Source organism: Thunnus thynnus, chromosome 7 (assembly GCF_963924715.1).
Source record: "Thunnus thynnus chromosome 7, fThuThy2.1, whole genome shotgun sequence".
Taxonomy (NCBI): Eukaryota; Metazoa; Chordata; class Actinopteri; order Scombriformes; family Scombridae; genus Thunnus; species Thunnus thynnus.
In genome coordinates, this window is record NC_089523.1 from 30,150,945 (window position 1) to 30,167,321 (window position 16,377).

Below are 16,377 nucleotides of genomic sequence, written 5' to 3' on the forward strand. Positions count from 1 at the left end.
AAGTTCACTTTCAAGCCATCCTTAGGATCAGCATTCAGTCAACCACTGCCCCTTCTAGGTAACGTGATCTATAATTGTCTTAGAAGATTGTGAATCCTCGTGTTCCTGCTCCTCTTCTGATCCTGTTAAACTGGTACTGTGATGCATCACTGACACATATACAAACAGAATAGATACTCTTTACACACACACTGACCCCATTCACTCCTTCTGCACAGTTCACAGTGAAATATTATCTCATTTATCTCAGTCAGTTCTGGGTTATGTTGCCTCGACAAACTAAAATCCCAAATGAAAGTGTGACTGAATAAACTTTATAGTTTTATTGGTTGCTGGTTGCAGATGGTTATCATCTGTATTTATTATCTTAACATGTTTTAATCTCACAATCTAAACAACATTTTTAACTTAAGTCAGTATGTTTCTGACCAATCAACCATCAAAGTACCTGAACTGATTTATTATATATCTACTTACTACTTATTTATTATATATCTACTGTCTTTTGTGCAATAAAATTGCTTTAATTACAATATATGTAGTCTGTCCTTTCACACCTGTGATTCTGTCTTACTCTACTAAACATTTTTATGAAGCACATTTATGATGAGTTTCCAAGTAAATAAACAGACAATGAAAACAAAGAACAGGTCAGTCTATTAAACATGTTTTATGACAGGATGTAAACAGTGAGTATGTTCCTTACAGCCCTGAGCTGCACGTACGCAGGTCCTCACTGGTTAAATAAAAATGTGCTGTAGGCCAAGTTGTCCAAGAAACTCACCATCAAAGCTCACTGATAACAGAGCAGTTCATGCCTAAAAGTTTACTGCAAAGGGAGGATTACTGTTGGTCCATGTAGCTAAAACTAAACAACCCTTTAATAAATACATGGAGGTTATGATGTTCAGGTTTGGTTGAAGCTGTTTTACAGAGGTGTTAATGCAACTTTTTGGTCATTTTGTAGTTAATCGTGCTTTTCTGTTGTATTTAAAGTTGATTCAAGTATTATGTCCATCCTATTTATACAATGGGATTATTATATATTTGGTAGTTTTTAGAATTATTGATTGTACATCTACAAAAATGATATTTATTACACATCTAGCAACACTACACAGAGATAAAACTCATCTCAATCCTAATAATAATCATAATAATTTATTTATAGAACACTTTTTGAGCAAAAAAACACAAAATGCTTTCCACAGTTAGGACATTCAAAACAATCACAGAACATTTGCTGCATTACAAACAGGTGAATGCGCTAGAAAATAATAGTAATTTAAAAGACAGAAAGTAAGACACACCGTTCTTTAAAAGTGGGTTTCAAGATGAGCTTTAACAGCAGACATGACCTCAGTGGAAGGCTGTTGAGGAGCCAGTAGAGCAAAAACTTTGTGTTTAACCTGGACTCAGTTAGTCCTGACTAGATCCTTGCTTGTGTTGTATCAGTCTCATATGTACATCGCTTCGGATAAAAGCGTCTGCTAAATGTAATGTAATGTAAAAGTTAGGAGATCCAAACTAGCAGAATTGAGGACAGAAAGGGCTTGGAAGTTATATACTCCGGTGTCAGGCCATGCAAAGCCTTGTAAGTGATTAATGGTGCTTTAAATGAAGCACTTTGTTCCGGTTAGTAATCTGTCTATTGAATTTTTAACAATAGCGTGATCGTTCAGATAAGCGAACAAGGTGTAACAATGATTGAAGTGAGAGGATATAAAAGCATGTAAGTTTTCTCTGTGTAACTAAAAGAGTAAGACGGCGCCCAGCTAGCACTTTGGGTAAGAAAGTATTCCTTCAAAGGAGCAGATTTTTTGAGTAGTTTATGCCACATTGCTTTTAAAACTGATCTTTAATATTTAGCTCCCAGGAATGGTGCTGTTGAAACATGCTAATCTTATTGTATTTATCCTCATCTGACTTTTTCCCTCCCCACCCATCTCCTCTTCTCATCTTCTCATCTCCTTCTCCTCTATTCTAACCAATCAACCATCAAACTCCCTGCTGTGTTTAGGAGCTCTGTGCGTCGCCTCAGTTTATAGTAGATGGAGCAACGCGCCTGGACATCTGCCAGGGGAAACTCAGTAAGTACACAAGTACTGTAGTGTTATACAATCAGTTTTTTCAGACATGATAAGTGCAGAAATCATTAGGAACAAGACAAATGAACAAAAAACATAACATGTTTAACTTTAAAGTACTTTGTAACTACACTGGTATTTTTTTGTCAGATAGATACGCTTAAAAGGTGGATACATTTTTATAGAAATAGAGTCACCACACAAAAGTGAGGTCAGGTGAGTTCACCTTCCACTACATTTCTGATCAGAGCTTCCACTTGGACTCATCTGTACTGACCTGTGTAGTCTTCTGCTTTAAGGAAACAGTCAAGGTTCCTGTTACATTTCATAAGCTTTTTGTTGCTTCAGTCTAGTTTTTATGTTTGCAGGATTTAGACAAAATTACATAACACATAAATCAACACTTTATGTGATTTTTCAGAGCAACATAACCAGGTCCATAGAGGATAAATTATCTGTGAAGGAAATGCGGGTGCATGAAAACAAAAATAAAACGTGATGCACCAGCAGCTGATTAAAGATGCTGGTATTTTGGTATTCTGGTATCTGGTGTTCAACCAAAGATGACTCACCTTCATTTTTTGCAATGGAGATTTATTTACATAAAAAGTCCCTTTTAGCAAAGGTTTCATGTAATTTTGTCTTACTCCTGTGACTATTTTCTGTAGGACATAAACAATTGACTGTTCAGGGAAATTAGGGTTAGGGTTAGGGTTATTAGGGTTAGGGTTGTTAAGGTTATTAGAGTTAGGGTTATTAGGGTTGTTAGGGTTATTAGGGTTATTAGGGTTATTAGGGTTAGGGTTATTAGGGTTAGGATTAGGGTTATTAGGGTTAGGGTTATTAGGGTTATTAGGGTTAGGGTTGTTAGGGTTATTAGGGTTGTTAGGGTTAGGGTTATTAGGGTTGTTAGGGTTATTAGGGTTGTTAGGGTTATTAGGGTTATTAGGATTAGGGTTAGGGTTAGGGTTATTAGGGTTAGGGTTGTTAGGGTTATTAGGGTTATTAGGGTTAGGGTTATTAGGGTTATTAGGGTTGTTAGGGTTATTAGGGTTGTTAGGGTTATTAGGATTAGGGTTAGGGTTAGGGTTATTAGGGTTGTTAGGGTTATTAGGGTTGTTAGGGTTATTAGGGTTGTTAGGGTTATTAGGGTTAGGGTTATTAGGGTTAGAGTTATTAGGGTTGTTAGGGTTAGGGTTATTAGGGTTAGGGTTATTAGGGTTGTTAGGGTTATTAGGGTTAGGATTAGGGTTAGGGTTATTAGGGTTGTTAGGGTTAGGGTTAGGGTTATTAGGGTTAGGGTTAGAGTTATTAGGGTTAGGCTTATTAGGGTTGTAAGGGTTATTAGGGTTATGGTTATTAGGGTTAGGGTTAGAGTTATTAGGGTTAGGGTTATTAGGGTTATGGTTATTTGGGTTAGGGTTAGAGTTATTAGGGTTAGGGTTATTAGGGTTCGGGTTACGGGTTGCAATGAAGGGTTTTTCTTTTAGTTTCAGTACCACGATTGCCCCCAGCACACTGTGTCAGCTGTCTTAATCCATTCATTGTCCCACTTTAGAACAACCCAATCAGGAGGAATAACTTTCAAACATTAGTTGTGTCCAAAGTAAGCAGCCTGATCCTTTTGCGATGTGTCCTAAAATGTGGGCCCTTCTGAGAATCTGAAGATCAGACTGAACCTGCTCCTCTTCTACAGATACTATGGTCCAGTCAAATCACAGATAGGTGCATTCAAGTGGTTCTTATCTTGTAAACTTTTTCAAATTCATCACCTGGAAGTTGCATTCAAACAGCTGCCAAAGTGAAAATAAAAGTATTAAACCTGGGATACATTACTATATGCGTGACTTGATTACGTGAGTGTCAAGTTTCATCTCAACACAATAACAGCTGACAAACGTACCAGTTTAGTGGGAAAAATATCCATATCACTTCCATTTATCAGCAGCACCCTGTGATCAACAACATGTCTATGCTGCTAACAGGAACAAACTGTGGAGGTAATATCAGACTTCCATCGTTACAATCCAATACAATCGAGTGATATTCCTGACTTTACAAGTTGACAAAGGTAGTCTGCATCCACCATGAGTCATCTTACCAGTGCACAATAGATTATGGGTTACTGAGGGATAAAGAGGATGTCCCAGCTGTGTCAAAATGGGGAAAAAGAATGCAGCTTTAAAATGAAAACAGTATTTGAAATTGAAATGCAGATTTAAAAGGATGCAGCTTCTGAATGCAGCATGTTTACCTTCCTGTTGACCCTGACATGCTTCTCAAACCCCTTTTTTTCTTTAGATGACTGCTGGTTACTTTCCGCTATCGCGTCTCTCGCAGTGCATCCATCTCTGCTCAAAAAGGTTGTGCCTCTAGGACAGAACTTCCAGGATGGATACAACGCCTGCTTCACCTTCAGGGTAAATACCTAAATGCTGCCTAACATGCTGCAGCACAAACATGCAAATGTCAGCTTTTTCAAGGTTTAAATAATATGTTCTCAGTTCTCTTTGTTATTATCCTGCAGCTCAACAGGGGAACAAAAAGAGGGAATGTTGTACTAAAAGACTGTTACTTTGGAAGATAAACACTTGGTTTAACTAACTCAGACTACTGAAGCCTCATATAAGCTTCAGATAAACATGTTGCACAAAACAAGGACCGTTGATTTTGTTTCCCATCATTTACAATGAAAGCACGTTAGGAGGAGATCCTTTAATGGCGAGTATGAACAGGAGGAACCCTTAAAGCAAGCAAAACCTGTTTCTATGTATATGTATGGGCACCTGACTGTTGTTTTAAGAAAGACTTATAAACTGTAAACCTATCCTTCATCTTGATAATGCAAAAGAATCAACTGCATGTCTCTAGAGGCACAATGTTGACACAATTGATGATTATTGATGCTGAATATGAAACTGTAGCTTTCACCTAGATAATAATAATTTCTGCATGATGGCAGATTTTGTGAAATTCATGAAACATATAAGGATATAAGACAACCTTTTGTAGCCTTTGTAAAGCTGGTCAAAGCAGGCCACTGGCATTATGACAAAATAAAAACATCTTTCCCTTTTTTCTCTCTTCATAGTTCTGGCAGTACGGTCAGTGGGAGGAGGTAAAGATTGACGACTTGTTGCCGACTCTGAACAACAATCTGATCTACCTCAGCTCCCCAAACAAACACGAGTTTTGGAGCTCTTTGCTGGAGAAGGCCTATGCCAAGTGAGTCTCTGTGTATGTGTGTGTGTGTGCGGATTTGGAAGCAACTACAAAAAACATTCCTTGAATTGCAACACAGCCACTTTGATAACATCATTGTTATCATTAAAGTAATCGCAAAAGGGCAGAAGATGGCTTGTAATGATTATTGTGACCCACCCTGACACATTGTATTGCACCACTATCTGGCCAAAATATCCACTTACACATAAGAAGTTTAAAAATCTAATGGGCAGAGTTCATTTTTCTTTCACACAGTGATAATCCCTTTTGAATTTTAGTTCACTTCTCAAAGAACAACAATCTCATCAGGACACTTTTCACAGATTGTAGTGGAAATTCTCTGCTGCTGCTGGTGAAGAACAAAATATAGACTTCTGCCGGCCGACAAGGTTTTATTTTCTTTGCAAAGAAAACGTCATTCAACAGGCGAGCGGTTAACGAAGAAAGACCCCGAGCATGGGTAGAGCTAAACATTTATACCTGAGGAACACCCCCCCCCCCCCCTACCCAAAGATGTGTTTTCATACCTTCTGGTCTGCTGTGGGTATCGGAGCCGACCCCCCTAAGGTGTGGTTCTCACCGGAGGCATCCTGCAGGTCTAGTGTGTAAATTTGAAGAGGTCTAGACATCATAATTAAAAACACAAAAGGGAAGATGGGGTGTCTCAGGTAGACAAAGAAATGAAATTACAATTACAGTGTGTACTACAGTGTGCAGCCTCTACAGCAGACTCTTGGTCCTCTTTTGCCTGTTACAGATGTTTCATTAGTTATGTTCAATATCAAAAACCTCAGATTTAGTAGCTTTTTTATTGTTAAATACATTTCTTTATCCATTTCTAGTTAACACTGAATGAAATTATCTGTAACCACAACAACCATAAATAATAAAACATGGAAATACACATACATGTTTTGAAATGTTTTCACAGAAGTTTTGCATTAAAAATAGCTGATAAATCTTAAAAATATAATATTCATAACGTCCCTGGACCTTAATTTCATGCCATTCCTCATCTGTCTCTCCTCTTGTTTTATGTCCTGTATACTGTCAGCCATCTAATAAAGGAATAAAATCCCCCCATAATGTTTTTTGAATGCAGATGTGCCCGTCTAGCTGAATGTAAAACTTTTATCTTTTTGACTGATCTCTCTGTAGATCAATGATCTCCATCACTTCTGTCAAACAGCTGGTCTGTTGAGCTGCTTTACTGTCTGCTGTCTGACTCCAGACTGACTCCACTTTATGGCGGATGTCTGTCAGTATTTCTCTCTGGATTCTCCGGTTTCACACTTTAAAAAGTCAGCAGTTATTTGTCAAAATATTCCAGAGGCAGCAAAAAAATAGCCTTGTGCTTGTGAATAATGTCACCTAAATTGCAATGCTCAGCAGGTCTGCTCGATGGCGACTTTGATTTCAGAGCAAACTGTGCAGTGTTGCGTCTGTCTCACATATGTATAATGTTGATTTCACACCCTGAAGTTTCAAGTAAAGAAATCATCCTCAGTCAAAATTAACACCTACAGGAAAGTGCATCCTCAGCTCTATCTAGAAAGACAGAGTTAATAACTTGTGGCTCCCTAATATCTGAAAATCTGCTCATCTATTTACTCATCATAAACCACGTGGAAACTGTCTGATGTTTTTGTTCTTCCCATGTCATCTGTCCCAGACTGAAAGGTGGCTACAGAGCTCTGGACATGGGCTTCCCTCACGAGGCCATGGTTGATATGACAGGTGGGGTAGCTGAGGTTATGAAGATCGCCTTGCTGCCCAGAGATCTTCCAACCCTTCTCAAATACCTGCTGGATAAAGGAGCACTTATCAACTGCGCCAACTGCCAGGTATGTTGAGGTTAGCTGTGGCGTGAGAGGTAGAGAAATTGACTTGTAAGATCTGGTTTAAATCCCTGGAGCTGTTGGGCAACACTGATGCGGTACATTCTCCCATAGAAGGTTTTCTTATTCATGATGAGTCATGTAATTTTGACATTTCCCCGACCCGTCATAACTGTGGGTGGATTTTGTTGTCTCTGCAGGGTCCACTGGAGCAGAGGAATGAACTGGGGATCATGTTCAGACATGCTTACTCTCTGACTGCGATAGAGAAGGTAACTGTCCCTAAAAAAATGTTAATAAGTGTCTGTTTTGACTCATAGCTTGTAGTTTAGCTTGTCCCTCTGAATTTTAATTATAAGCATACATATCAACAGCAGATGGGTCTGTGCAACAAAGAGAGCAGTAAGATGCTCCAACCAAGTCCACAAATACAAACCAAAGATGGGTTTTGGTTTAAAGTTAGAATGTGTTATTTCTAGACTTTACAGTAAAAGTGCTGATTCATCATGGATTGTTCTTCTCACTGCTCTCACGTTCTTTCTGTCTGTCCTTCTTTCCCCCTCCTCTCCCAGGTGAAGACGACACATGGCCCCGTGGATTTGGTGCGAATCCTCAACCCATGGGGCAACACAGAGTGGGAGGGTCCGTGGAGTGACTTTAAAGGGTACAAGAGAGAGTTCTCGTGAATGTGCACGCATGCATCAACGTTGTTTGTCCGCCAGACGCTCCGTCATAAATGAACATTTTATCCAGTTTGAAGCCATAAAGCCAAATCACGTGATATTGAACACAATGAACATGTATATTTTAAGAAAAATAAATCAGAATATAATATAACAGAACAATATAACAGGGGCTGGTCCACCAAAATGAAAACAAATAGGACGCACCATATTTGTAAGATTTCAGTTATATTTGGGTGATAAAAGGATTTTTTATGAACTTTTTGTCTCTCTCTTGTAGTCCAGAGTGGAACACGGTGAGCATTGCGGAGCAGCGGAGACTGGGGAGAGTCAGACAGGAGGACGGGGAGTTCTGGTGAGTTTGTGACATTATCATGTGTCTGAACGTCTCTCTGTCACACACACATCGCTGCTGACTCTGACTCTCACTGTCCGCCTTCAGTACACATGAAACAAACCATTCAGACATGTAAGTCTCAACCACAAAAGAGACCACAAGACAAAGAAGTCAGTTTATCGCTGACATGACTTTTTCTTCTGCACACATGCTGTTTGCTTTCACATTTGTCAAAGAAAGAAAAAAATAAATAAGGAAGCAGATATCGTGATGGTCAGAGACACAAAACCACACATTTTTTTCTCAGTAATTTTAACTAGCTAGCAAGTTTATTTATATAGCACCTTTCACAGACACCAGTCACAAAGTGCTTCGCAGTCAAAGAAAATAAAATGCAAGGAGAGTGGAAAAAATAGACAAATTAAAATATAAAATACCACATACAACCCAAATGCCTGTCTGAACAGATGAGTTTTTAGCTGCTTTTTAAAAGAGTCCACAGTAACCAAGGACCTTAAGCCTATTGGGAGACTATTCCAGAGTTTAGGGGCTGCCGACTGGAATGCACAATCTCCCTGAGTCTTAAAATGTGTACGAGGGACACTTAGAAAGCCCTGGGTGGAGGATCTAAGAGCTGGGTTGGTGGTGTAGAGGTGCAGAAGGTCTGTAATATACTGTGGAGCCTGGCCATGTAGAGTTCTTTAAGTTATAAATTGTTAAAATGAATTGTAAAATGAACTGGAAGCCAGTGCAGTGAGGTTAAAATAGGTTAAGAGCCTAGCAGCAGCGTTTTGCACAGATTGTAAGCGTAGTGTACGGAAGATTTATTAAGGCAGGTAAAAAGAGAATTACAGTAGTCCAAACATGATGACATAAAAGCATGTATTAACATCTCCATTTCATTTCTTGATACCACTAAAATGTAAATAGTCTCAAAATAAAAACTAGTTCTTAAAATGGAACATTAACAGGTTTAATTATTGAGAACAATAAAATTGTCGTCTAACATGTTTGGAACGATTGCACCACACACAGTATTTGAGGAAACTGGCTTGTTGGTGAACATACGAGTGTTTCTGTCTCCATCAGGATGTCGGTGTCAGACTTCCGTCAGAACTTTGAGACGATGGAGGTGTGTCACCTGACTGAACTTCTCAATGAACCAGGCTACAGCATGCAGCCGTGGTCCTGCATAATGCATCATGGGACATGGGTGCCCAGCATCTCAGCAGGAGGCCCACCCTCACGGGGTAAGACGCATGACGATCCATAATGAGAAAATGTTTTTGTGTGTGTGTTGTTCTGTGCATGATGATTGTTCACTAAACTCTCGAACTGCGGCTTTAATGCAATTTTTAAGAATCATATTGGAGTATGAAGCCTGTTTTTTTTCTGATATGCTCCCATGTGCAGTGTTGATTTACTGTAATGCACATTCAACATCTGTTTCACATTGAAAGCCTTCTACAACAGTCAGGATTTCCTTCAAAAGCTGTGAAACATCTGCAGGAAGTGTTGACTTTTATTAACAGCAGATTTACAAAATAAATTACAGCAGAGTCTATGTGAAACAACACCTTACTGAGTGAGAGCGGTAATTCTGTTACAAAGAGAGACTACGAATACGACTGTGTTGCTGTATTGATGGAATTATCACCAGGAAACTTTTAACTTAGGCTACAGGTCTATATTAGCGGTTTAGCTAAAATCCCTGCATGAAAAATTCTACTTAAGTAAAAGTACATAAGTATTATGAGCTTGATGTAGTTAAAGTATTGCTTTATGTAAGACGTCAAAAGCCAAAAAGGTTGGAAACCACTGGATTCATCTTTAACAATGTGTTGTATTTTAAAAGCTTGTTATATTATCCATTGTGTCAAATCTTCATCTGAAAAGTAACTAAAGCTGTTAAATAAATGTAGTGGAGTAGAAAGTACAATATTTCCCTCTGAAATGTAGTGGAGTGGAAGTATAAAGTAGCATCACATGGAAATACTCAGTACTTGCATAAATGTACTCAGTTACATGACATCACTGAAGTGGAGGAGGGGTTGGAGGCATGATATTGTTTAAATACAGGTATAATGACCCACATTTTCAGATAGTCTCTCCTCAAAGGCATCCATAGTGTGGCAGAAATAATTGTGTCAGGAATGTGAAAAACAGAGTTAGAGATAAAAGTTAAACTCCCGGCTCCTTTCTCACCTCTGCACTGCTGGCCAATCAGAGTGAAGTAGGTGTGAATGGTAGCTCATCAGTTCCAGGACACCTTTCCTAATGTGAAATCATCAAAGATGTGTGTGTGTGTGTGTGTGTGTGTGTGTGGGTGTGGGTGGAGGGGGTTTCAAAGCTAGAATTGTTGTTTCAGGGAAGCTCTGCCTCTGAGAACTGTTTGTATAGTGTTAGTGATTCACTGAACATTAGGATTAGTTGAGACAAGTTTATTTATACAGTTTTTAATAACAGAACCAAAGTGGTGTCTGTCTGTAGGTGTGGTCTTATGTAAGCTTAATTTAGGGCGCATCTCCTCAGATAAAGGTTCTCATTGATTCAGTTACCATGGATGAGAACACAAAGTCCACCAAAATGAGCAACAATCCAGTTTACACTGATCACTCAGCAACCATGGCTCCTAAGCACAAAAGAAAAAGCACAAACAATAATGAAATGTGATCCAAATTACATCCAACAAATTCTGTACATTTTGTTTGTAGTATTGCAGTTTTCACTTTTGGATGTGTTTTACAATTTGCAGCATTTTTGCATTTGAAGCGCATTTTTATTGTTTGTGCTTTTGCATTCATATGTGTTTTGATGCATGTTGCATCTCTCTTAATGTTTGTGTTTTCACTTTTGTATGTGTTTTACAATTTGTAGCATTTTTGGATTTAGAGCCATTTTCCTTAATGTTTGTGCTTTTATATTTATACTGTTGCTACACAACTGAACATAATTAAAGATCTAAGCAGAAAAATTATTGATGTTGAATTTGATGCTTTGGGTGCAGATGTTACCAACAAGAGTTTTATTAGCAGTCCTGATAGTGACATAAAAGGCTTTTTAATGGAAACAGTTGTCAGCTGTCTAGAGAGGACATTTCAGCATTAAAGACAAAGATGGAACTGACTAAAATCAGATTTGATCATAGTCCGTGATCAATATCAAATTAATGTGACTGTGACTGAGTGTAAGTTTGTACCTGCAACATCTGTAAGATGCAGTTGTTTGTCCTCATGAGGAAGCTTTCAAACCAACCAGCTGCCAAACATCTGTTCAGTCTGTGTAGAAGGTGACATCATGCTTTTTGAGACCTTACATGTCTTCATAACATATTAACCCTTATATGTATGTTATATACTCTAAGTTTGACATTAGTATGTGTAAATAAAGTAGTTGAAGTGTTTGTGCTGACTATAAAAGTGTGTGTGTGTGTGTGTATGTGTGTGTGTGTGTGTGTGTGTGTGTGTGTGTGTGTGTGTGCGTGTGTGTGTGTGTGTGTTTCCAGGTTGGTTCTGGCGAAACCCTCAGTTCCACTTCGTCTTGTCACATGTGGACAACTCTCAGAAGACCTGCTCTTTCATTTTGGCTCTGATGCAGAAACACCAGAGACGCAGAGGCATTAACCTGGCTCTGGCCCTGCATATATACCCGGTACACACACACATACACACACACACACACACAGCGAGACACTTGATGTCAGTTATTAATTAACTAAATTATCAAACTACTCACCTAGTATGATAACCTTAAACCAAGCAGCGTCTGATGATGTGGAGATGAGTCAGAGAAGTCTACATGTGTGCCAAGGTGAGCAGAGCCTGGATAGCTCAGTCGGTAGAGCATCAGACTTTTAATCTGAGGGTCCAGGGTTCAAGTCCCTGTTCAGGCGGAGAACTTTTAAGATGCATGCACCCTGCAGCTGAGTTTAGTCACCAGCTGTATCTAGATTCTGACCTAAATGGTTTATAATCTGCACTGAACACTAAAGGTGTCTCTTAATTCCCTTATTTGATATTTCCTCACTTAAACTGCAAGTCATTCTGGTCCACCATCTTGAAGGCCGTCTCAAAGCTCTTATTCCTGCTCCGAGGAGCAAGGGGGAATCTCTGAGGAGCTGTGAGTGAGGAGACACAAGAGCAGCCTTCACACAAGTCTTTGACCGTCTGACTCGCCCTCTTATGATTATCAGTTACTGATTAAACGCTGCGGCTGATCAGACTGATCCGATGCATCACAACATCACTGGGTGGAGACAGACAGATTACAGATTAAACTCAAGTGAATCACTCCCAAGTTTTATATTTTATTTGTTTTCTGATTCACCTTCTAGTTAAAAATCTCTGTTAATTATTGATCTGATCAATAAAAGAACCATAAACTACTTTATTCATTTATTAGAAAGAGTTTTCTCTTCATGATCTTGTATTTCCCCTGTTAACTTTTATTATGGACAAAATTACATTTAAGTCCAAGAGAGACTGTCTGTCAGCAAGAAACACATTATAAACAAATTAATATTTTACATAATTTATCATCATTTCCATTCAGTCACACGTGAGGCTGAGTGTCGAGTTTGATATGAGTTACATAATTTACATTTTCCCTCAAACATTTATAAGTAATTTCCAGCGTTCAAAAGACATGCTGATCATATTCTGGGTTATTAAATAATGAATTCCCAATGAGAATATCAATAAATACAGACACAAATAATTAATAAATAATCTAAGCGCATTCTGCCAGTAGAAATGGTTCATGTGTCTGAGCAGGAAACAGAGAGAAAACAGCTGTTCACCTTTATTAGTTTTAGCATAGTGCACATGTGTGCAGACAGTATTTTATATACATCTTAAAACATGTCTTGAGGGGATCTTTAAGGAAATAATGCAACATGGATGTCAATCAAACTGCAACTTTGGAATGACACTTTGAATTAAACACAAAGAGAAAAACCTCTTTGATTTGCTGATTCTCATGTTGAGTCATTATCTTTATCTCAGGTCCATACTAGAAATGCTGTGATTAAGAAGTGTACATGTAGGACTTTAACATGCATTTTAGATTTATTTGTTGACTGAACTTCAAGCTCTGACTGTAGGTTATTTTTCCCTTCGACATCAAGCGTTTCAAAACTTGTCTCGCCCGAACAGGGACTTGAACCCTGGACCCTCAGATTAAAAGTCTGATGCTCTACCGACTGAGCTATCCGGGCTCTGTGGGAGTGTTAGAGCAGTTTAGTCTTACTCTCCTCAAGCTTCTAAAACTCTCAGACCTGGTCTCATTTGTATTTAGAACTCTTAAACCTAGTATCACAGTGCTTTTAAAGCATATTGATGTTTTAAAAACTACACAGGAGGGTTAAAATGAAACAGTGTATTGGGAATAAGAAACGCCAGATTTTTAAGTCAAGGAGGAGTTTTAAGCTGCCTGAAGCAGACAACAAGAACAGGAATACAAATCTGACCTCTGGCGTTTAAGTTTTGGAACATGAACAAATGCATTTAACAACTCATTATAAGATTATAAGCGTGTGCTGTCTCTTCAGGCCCATTCTAAGAATTCACACCTGTCGCCCGAGGACTTGCGTGTGCTCCGCCCGGTCCTCCGCAGCCCAAATTACTCCCCACATCGGGAGGTTGTTCTTCGCGGCTCCCTTCCGCCGGGTCGTTACGTCATCATCCCGTCCACCGCCGAACCCAATCAGCAGGGAGAATTTCTCCTCCGGGTGCTGACGGAGCACGGCAACGCCGCCACGTGAGTCCTGGATAAATCTATTGACGTTTAATTTAACACACGGCAGGTTTAGGAAGGAAACCTGAACCTCTGAGAAGAAGGATTGTTTCTCTGGATGTCTGACATTAAGATTTATGATTTTGTGATAATTCTAATGTGTTTTTATTTATTTATTTTTTCCAGTCCAGCTAACAAACCAGAGGCACAAGACATCTCTTCAGTAACAGAGGTAAGAGACACATAATCTCAGTAATTGATTCACTAAATGATCAAATTATTCATCTAGTGAGGTTAACTGCACCTCGATAACTTCCATCAGTTTAGTAAATGAAAGTGAGGGAAGTGCACATGTGAGAGAGTCTTATTAGAGTTTAGATACATCAGCTGGTGGAGCATCAGACTTTTAATTTGACGGTCCAGAAGTCATATTTGAAAACCCTTGTTAGCACATCTTTGGTGTGATGTCTGTATGTTTGCTTACTTAAAGATGTTAGCTGATTTTCTGTTGATATAATCCTCCCACAATGCAATGCAAATATTAAATTGAGGTGGAGGTGGAAGAAAGTAATTTTGCCACTCTGGTAAGATTTGAAAACACAAATATATTTCTTTGTGAAGTTTGACAGTGGCACTCACACAAAGTTGCAGTTTATTGATATTTGTTAGTGCACATATTTCATTACTATTATTACAATAGTGAGAGTGACAGTTAGTACGTAACTGATAGTCAGTCATAGCATTTGTAGTTGAGACACATCAGTGGTTCATGGGGAGGTTTTTCTCTTTATGTTCAGTTAACAGTAGCGTTCTCAAGTTGCAGTTTGATTAACAACCATGTCACATGATTTCCTGAAAGAAGCAGTTCTTGAGTACTAATGACAGTTAGTGTACGACACGTATGGCAAACCACTGATACAACTTGTGACTAAATTCAGTTGCTGAACATCTTTGCTGCATCTGAGAACTTCCATCGCCTGAACAGGGACTTGAACCCTGGACCCTCAGATTAAAAGTCTGATGCTCTACCGACTGAGCTATCCAGGCTCTGGATTCTTTGTTTACTGCTCTTAAAGAAAAAAAAATAAAGAAGAGAAATTATATTTTACTGTTAAAGTAAATGTCAACTAACTTGGTTAGGGGAAAAACGGGAGGTGAATTACACCATTACATGAAAAACAAAATAACGCATTTATATATCCTGTTATCAAACAAGTTGATGTCTAGTCTGCCGGACTAGTTGCTGGTCAGTTGAGTAGGCGGTACTTGATTGTGGCCCAGGATACATTGCGTTTACACCGGCCAGACCACCTATGACTGTGGTCTGAGTGATGAGATCTCAATCCATCCACACCTGTTAAAGCTGTCCGCTTGAGATTGCATCACCCAAGACAGACGTTAATACCAGATGTAAACAGGACCTGTGAGTGTTCATCTTTTCTTTGTGTGCATCTTATATTGATCTCTCACCTTCATCATTATGCATCTTAGAACTTCCATCGCCTGAACAGGGACTTGAACCCTGGACCCTCAGATTAAAAGTCTGATGCTCTACCGACTGAGCTATCCAGGCTCTACGCTGTTTTTTCACTTCTTTTAATGACAAAAAAAATAAAGAAGATGAATGATATTTTATTGTTTAAGTAAATGTCAAATAGCTTAACTGAATCAAGACTTCAACTCTTGACTTCAACAGTGGAAATGAGACTGAAGAACAGATACTGACCTCTACAGTTGAGCTGTATTTTACTTCAGTTATTCCACAGTGGAAATGAAGAGAAGTAGTTCAGTGTGGGAATGACTGTGAATGTGCATCTTTTCTTCATCTGCTTTAAACATCTTATATTAATCTTCCGCCTGAACAGGGACTTGAACCCTGGACCCTCAGATTAAAAGTCTGATGCTCTACCGACTGAGCTATCCAGGCTCTGTGTTGTTTTTTTACTGCTCTTAATCACATAAAAAATAAAGAAGATAAATGATATTTTATTGTTAAAGTAAATGTAAAATAGCTTAACTCACTGTGCATCCTGAATCAAGAAGCTAAATTGTAATTTAAGTAGTGAAACTCCACAAACACAAATGGAGAACTGATTATTATAGTGTAGAAATATTAGTAGTCATAATATCCTGTTTGTGTAGTTGATATACAAGAAATCAATGTACTTTAAGGAAATGATGCAACATGTTAATCAGGCTGCTACTTTGGAACAACACTGTCAGTTGAACTTCACAAAGAGAATTTCTGTTTTTAAAAAAATATAATTTATCCTCTTTTTTTATCCTCTATGTCATTAAGAGCAGTAAACAAACAACACAGAGCCCGGATAGCTCAGTCGGTAGAGCATCAGACTTTTAATCTGAGGGTCCAGGGTTCAAGTCCCTGTTCAGGCGATGGAAGTTCTAAGATGCATGATGATGAAGGTCAAGGACGCTAACATGCTAAATATCACATAGCAAGAGTGGTACAATAC

The 16,377-nt window shown here is 38.7% G+C and overlaps 1 protein-coding gene and 6 non-coding genes across 7 annotated transcripts in view; 3 read left to right on the plus strand and 4 right to left on the minus strand.

Moving 5' to 3' along the window:
- zgc:85932 (uncharacterized protein LOC405875 homolog) overlaps positions 1-16,377 on the plus strand; it is a 31,572-nt gene that overhangs the window by 2,981 nt on the left and 12,214 nt on the right. Inside the window, exons 2-12 of the mRNA XM_067595462.1 lie at positions 2,021-2,090; positions 4,389-4,507; positions 5,179-5,312; positions 6,985-7,156; positions 7,351-7,422; positions 7,723-7,814; positions 8,114-8,188; positions 9,260-9,420; positions 11,676-11,821; positions 13,719-13,927; positions 14,090-14,135. Of these exons, the coding sequence (XP_067451563.1) occupies positions 2,021-2,090; positions 4,389-4,507; positions 5,179-5,312; positions 6,985-7,156; positions 7,351-7,422; positions 7,723-7,814; positions 8,114-8,188; positions 9,260-9,420; positions 11,676-11,821; positions 13,719-13,927; positions 14,090-14,135 (1,296 nt within the window). The remainder of the gene's footprint in view (positions 1-2,020; positions 2,091-4,388; positions 4,508-5,178; positions 5,313-6,984; positions 7,157-7,350; positions 7,423-7,722; positions 7,815-8,113; positions 8,189-9,259; positions 9,421-11,675; positions 11,822-13,718; positions 13,928-14,089; positions 14,136-16,377) is intronic.
- On the plus strand, positions 11,990-12,062 carry trnak-uuu (transfer RNA lysine (anticodon UUU)). The gene has a single exon. It is a non-coding gene; the product is annotated as a tRNA-Lys (tRNA).
- On the minus strand, positions 13,313-13,385 carry trnak-uuu (transfer RNA lysine (anticodon UUU)). The gene has a single exon. It is a non-coding gene; the product is annotated as a tRNA-Lys (tRNA).
- trnak-uuu (transfer RNA lysine (anticodon UUU)) lies at positions 14,878-14,950 on the minus strand. The gene has a single exon. It is a non-coding gene; the product is annotated as a tRNA-Lys (tRNA).
- trnak-uuu (transfer RNA lysine (anticodon UUU)) lies at positions 15,404-15,476 on the minus strand. Its single transcript has one exon. It is a non-coding gene; the product is annotated as a tRNA-Lys (tRNA).
- Positions 15,758-15,830, minus strand: trnak-uuu (transfer RNA lysine (anticodon UUU)). Its single transcript has one exon. It is a non-coding gene; the product is annotated as a tRNA-Lys (tRNA).
- On the plus strand, positions 16,225-16,297 carry trnak-uuu (transfer RNA lysine (anticodon UUU)). Its single transcript has one exon. It is a non-coding gene; the product is annotated as a tRNA-Lys (tRNA).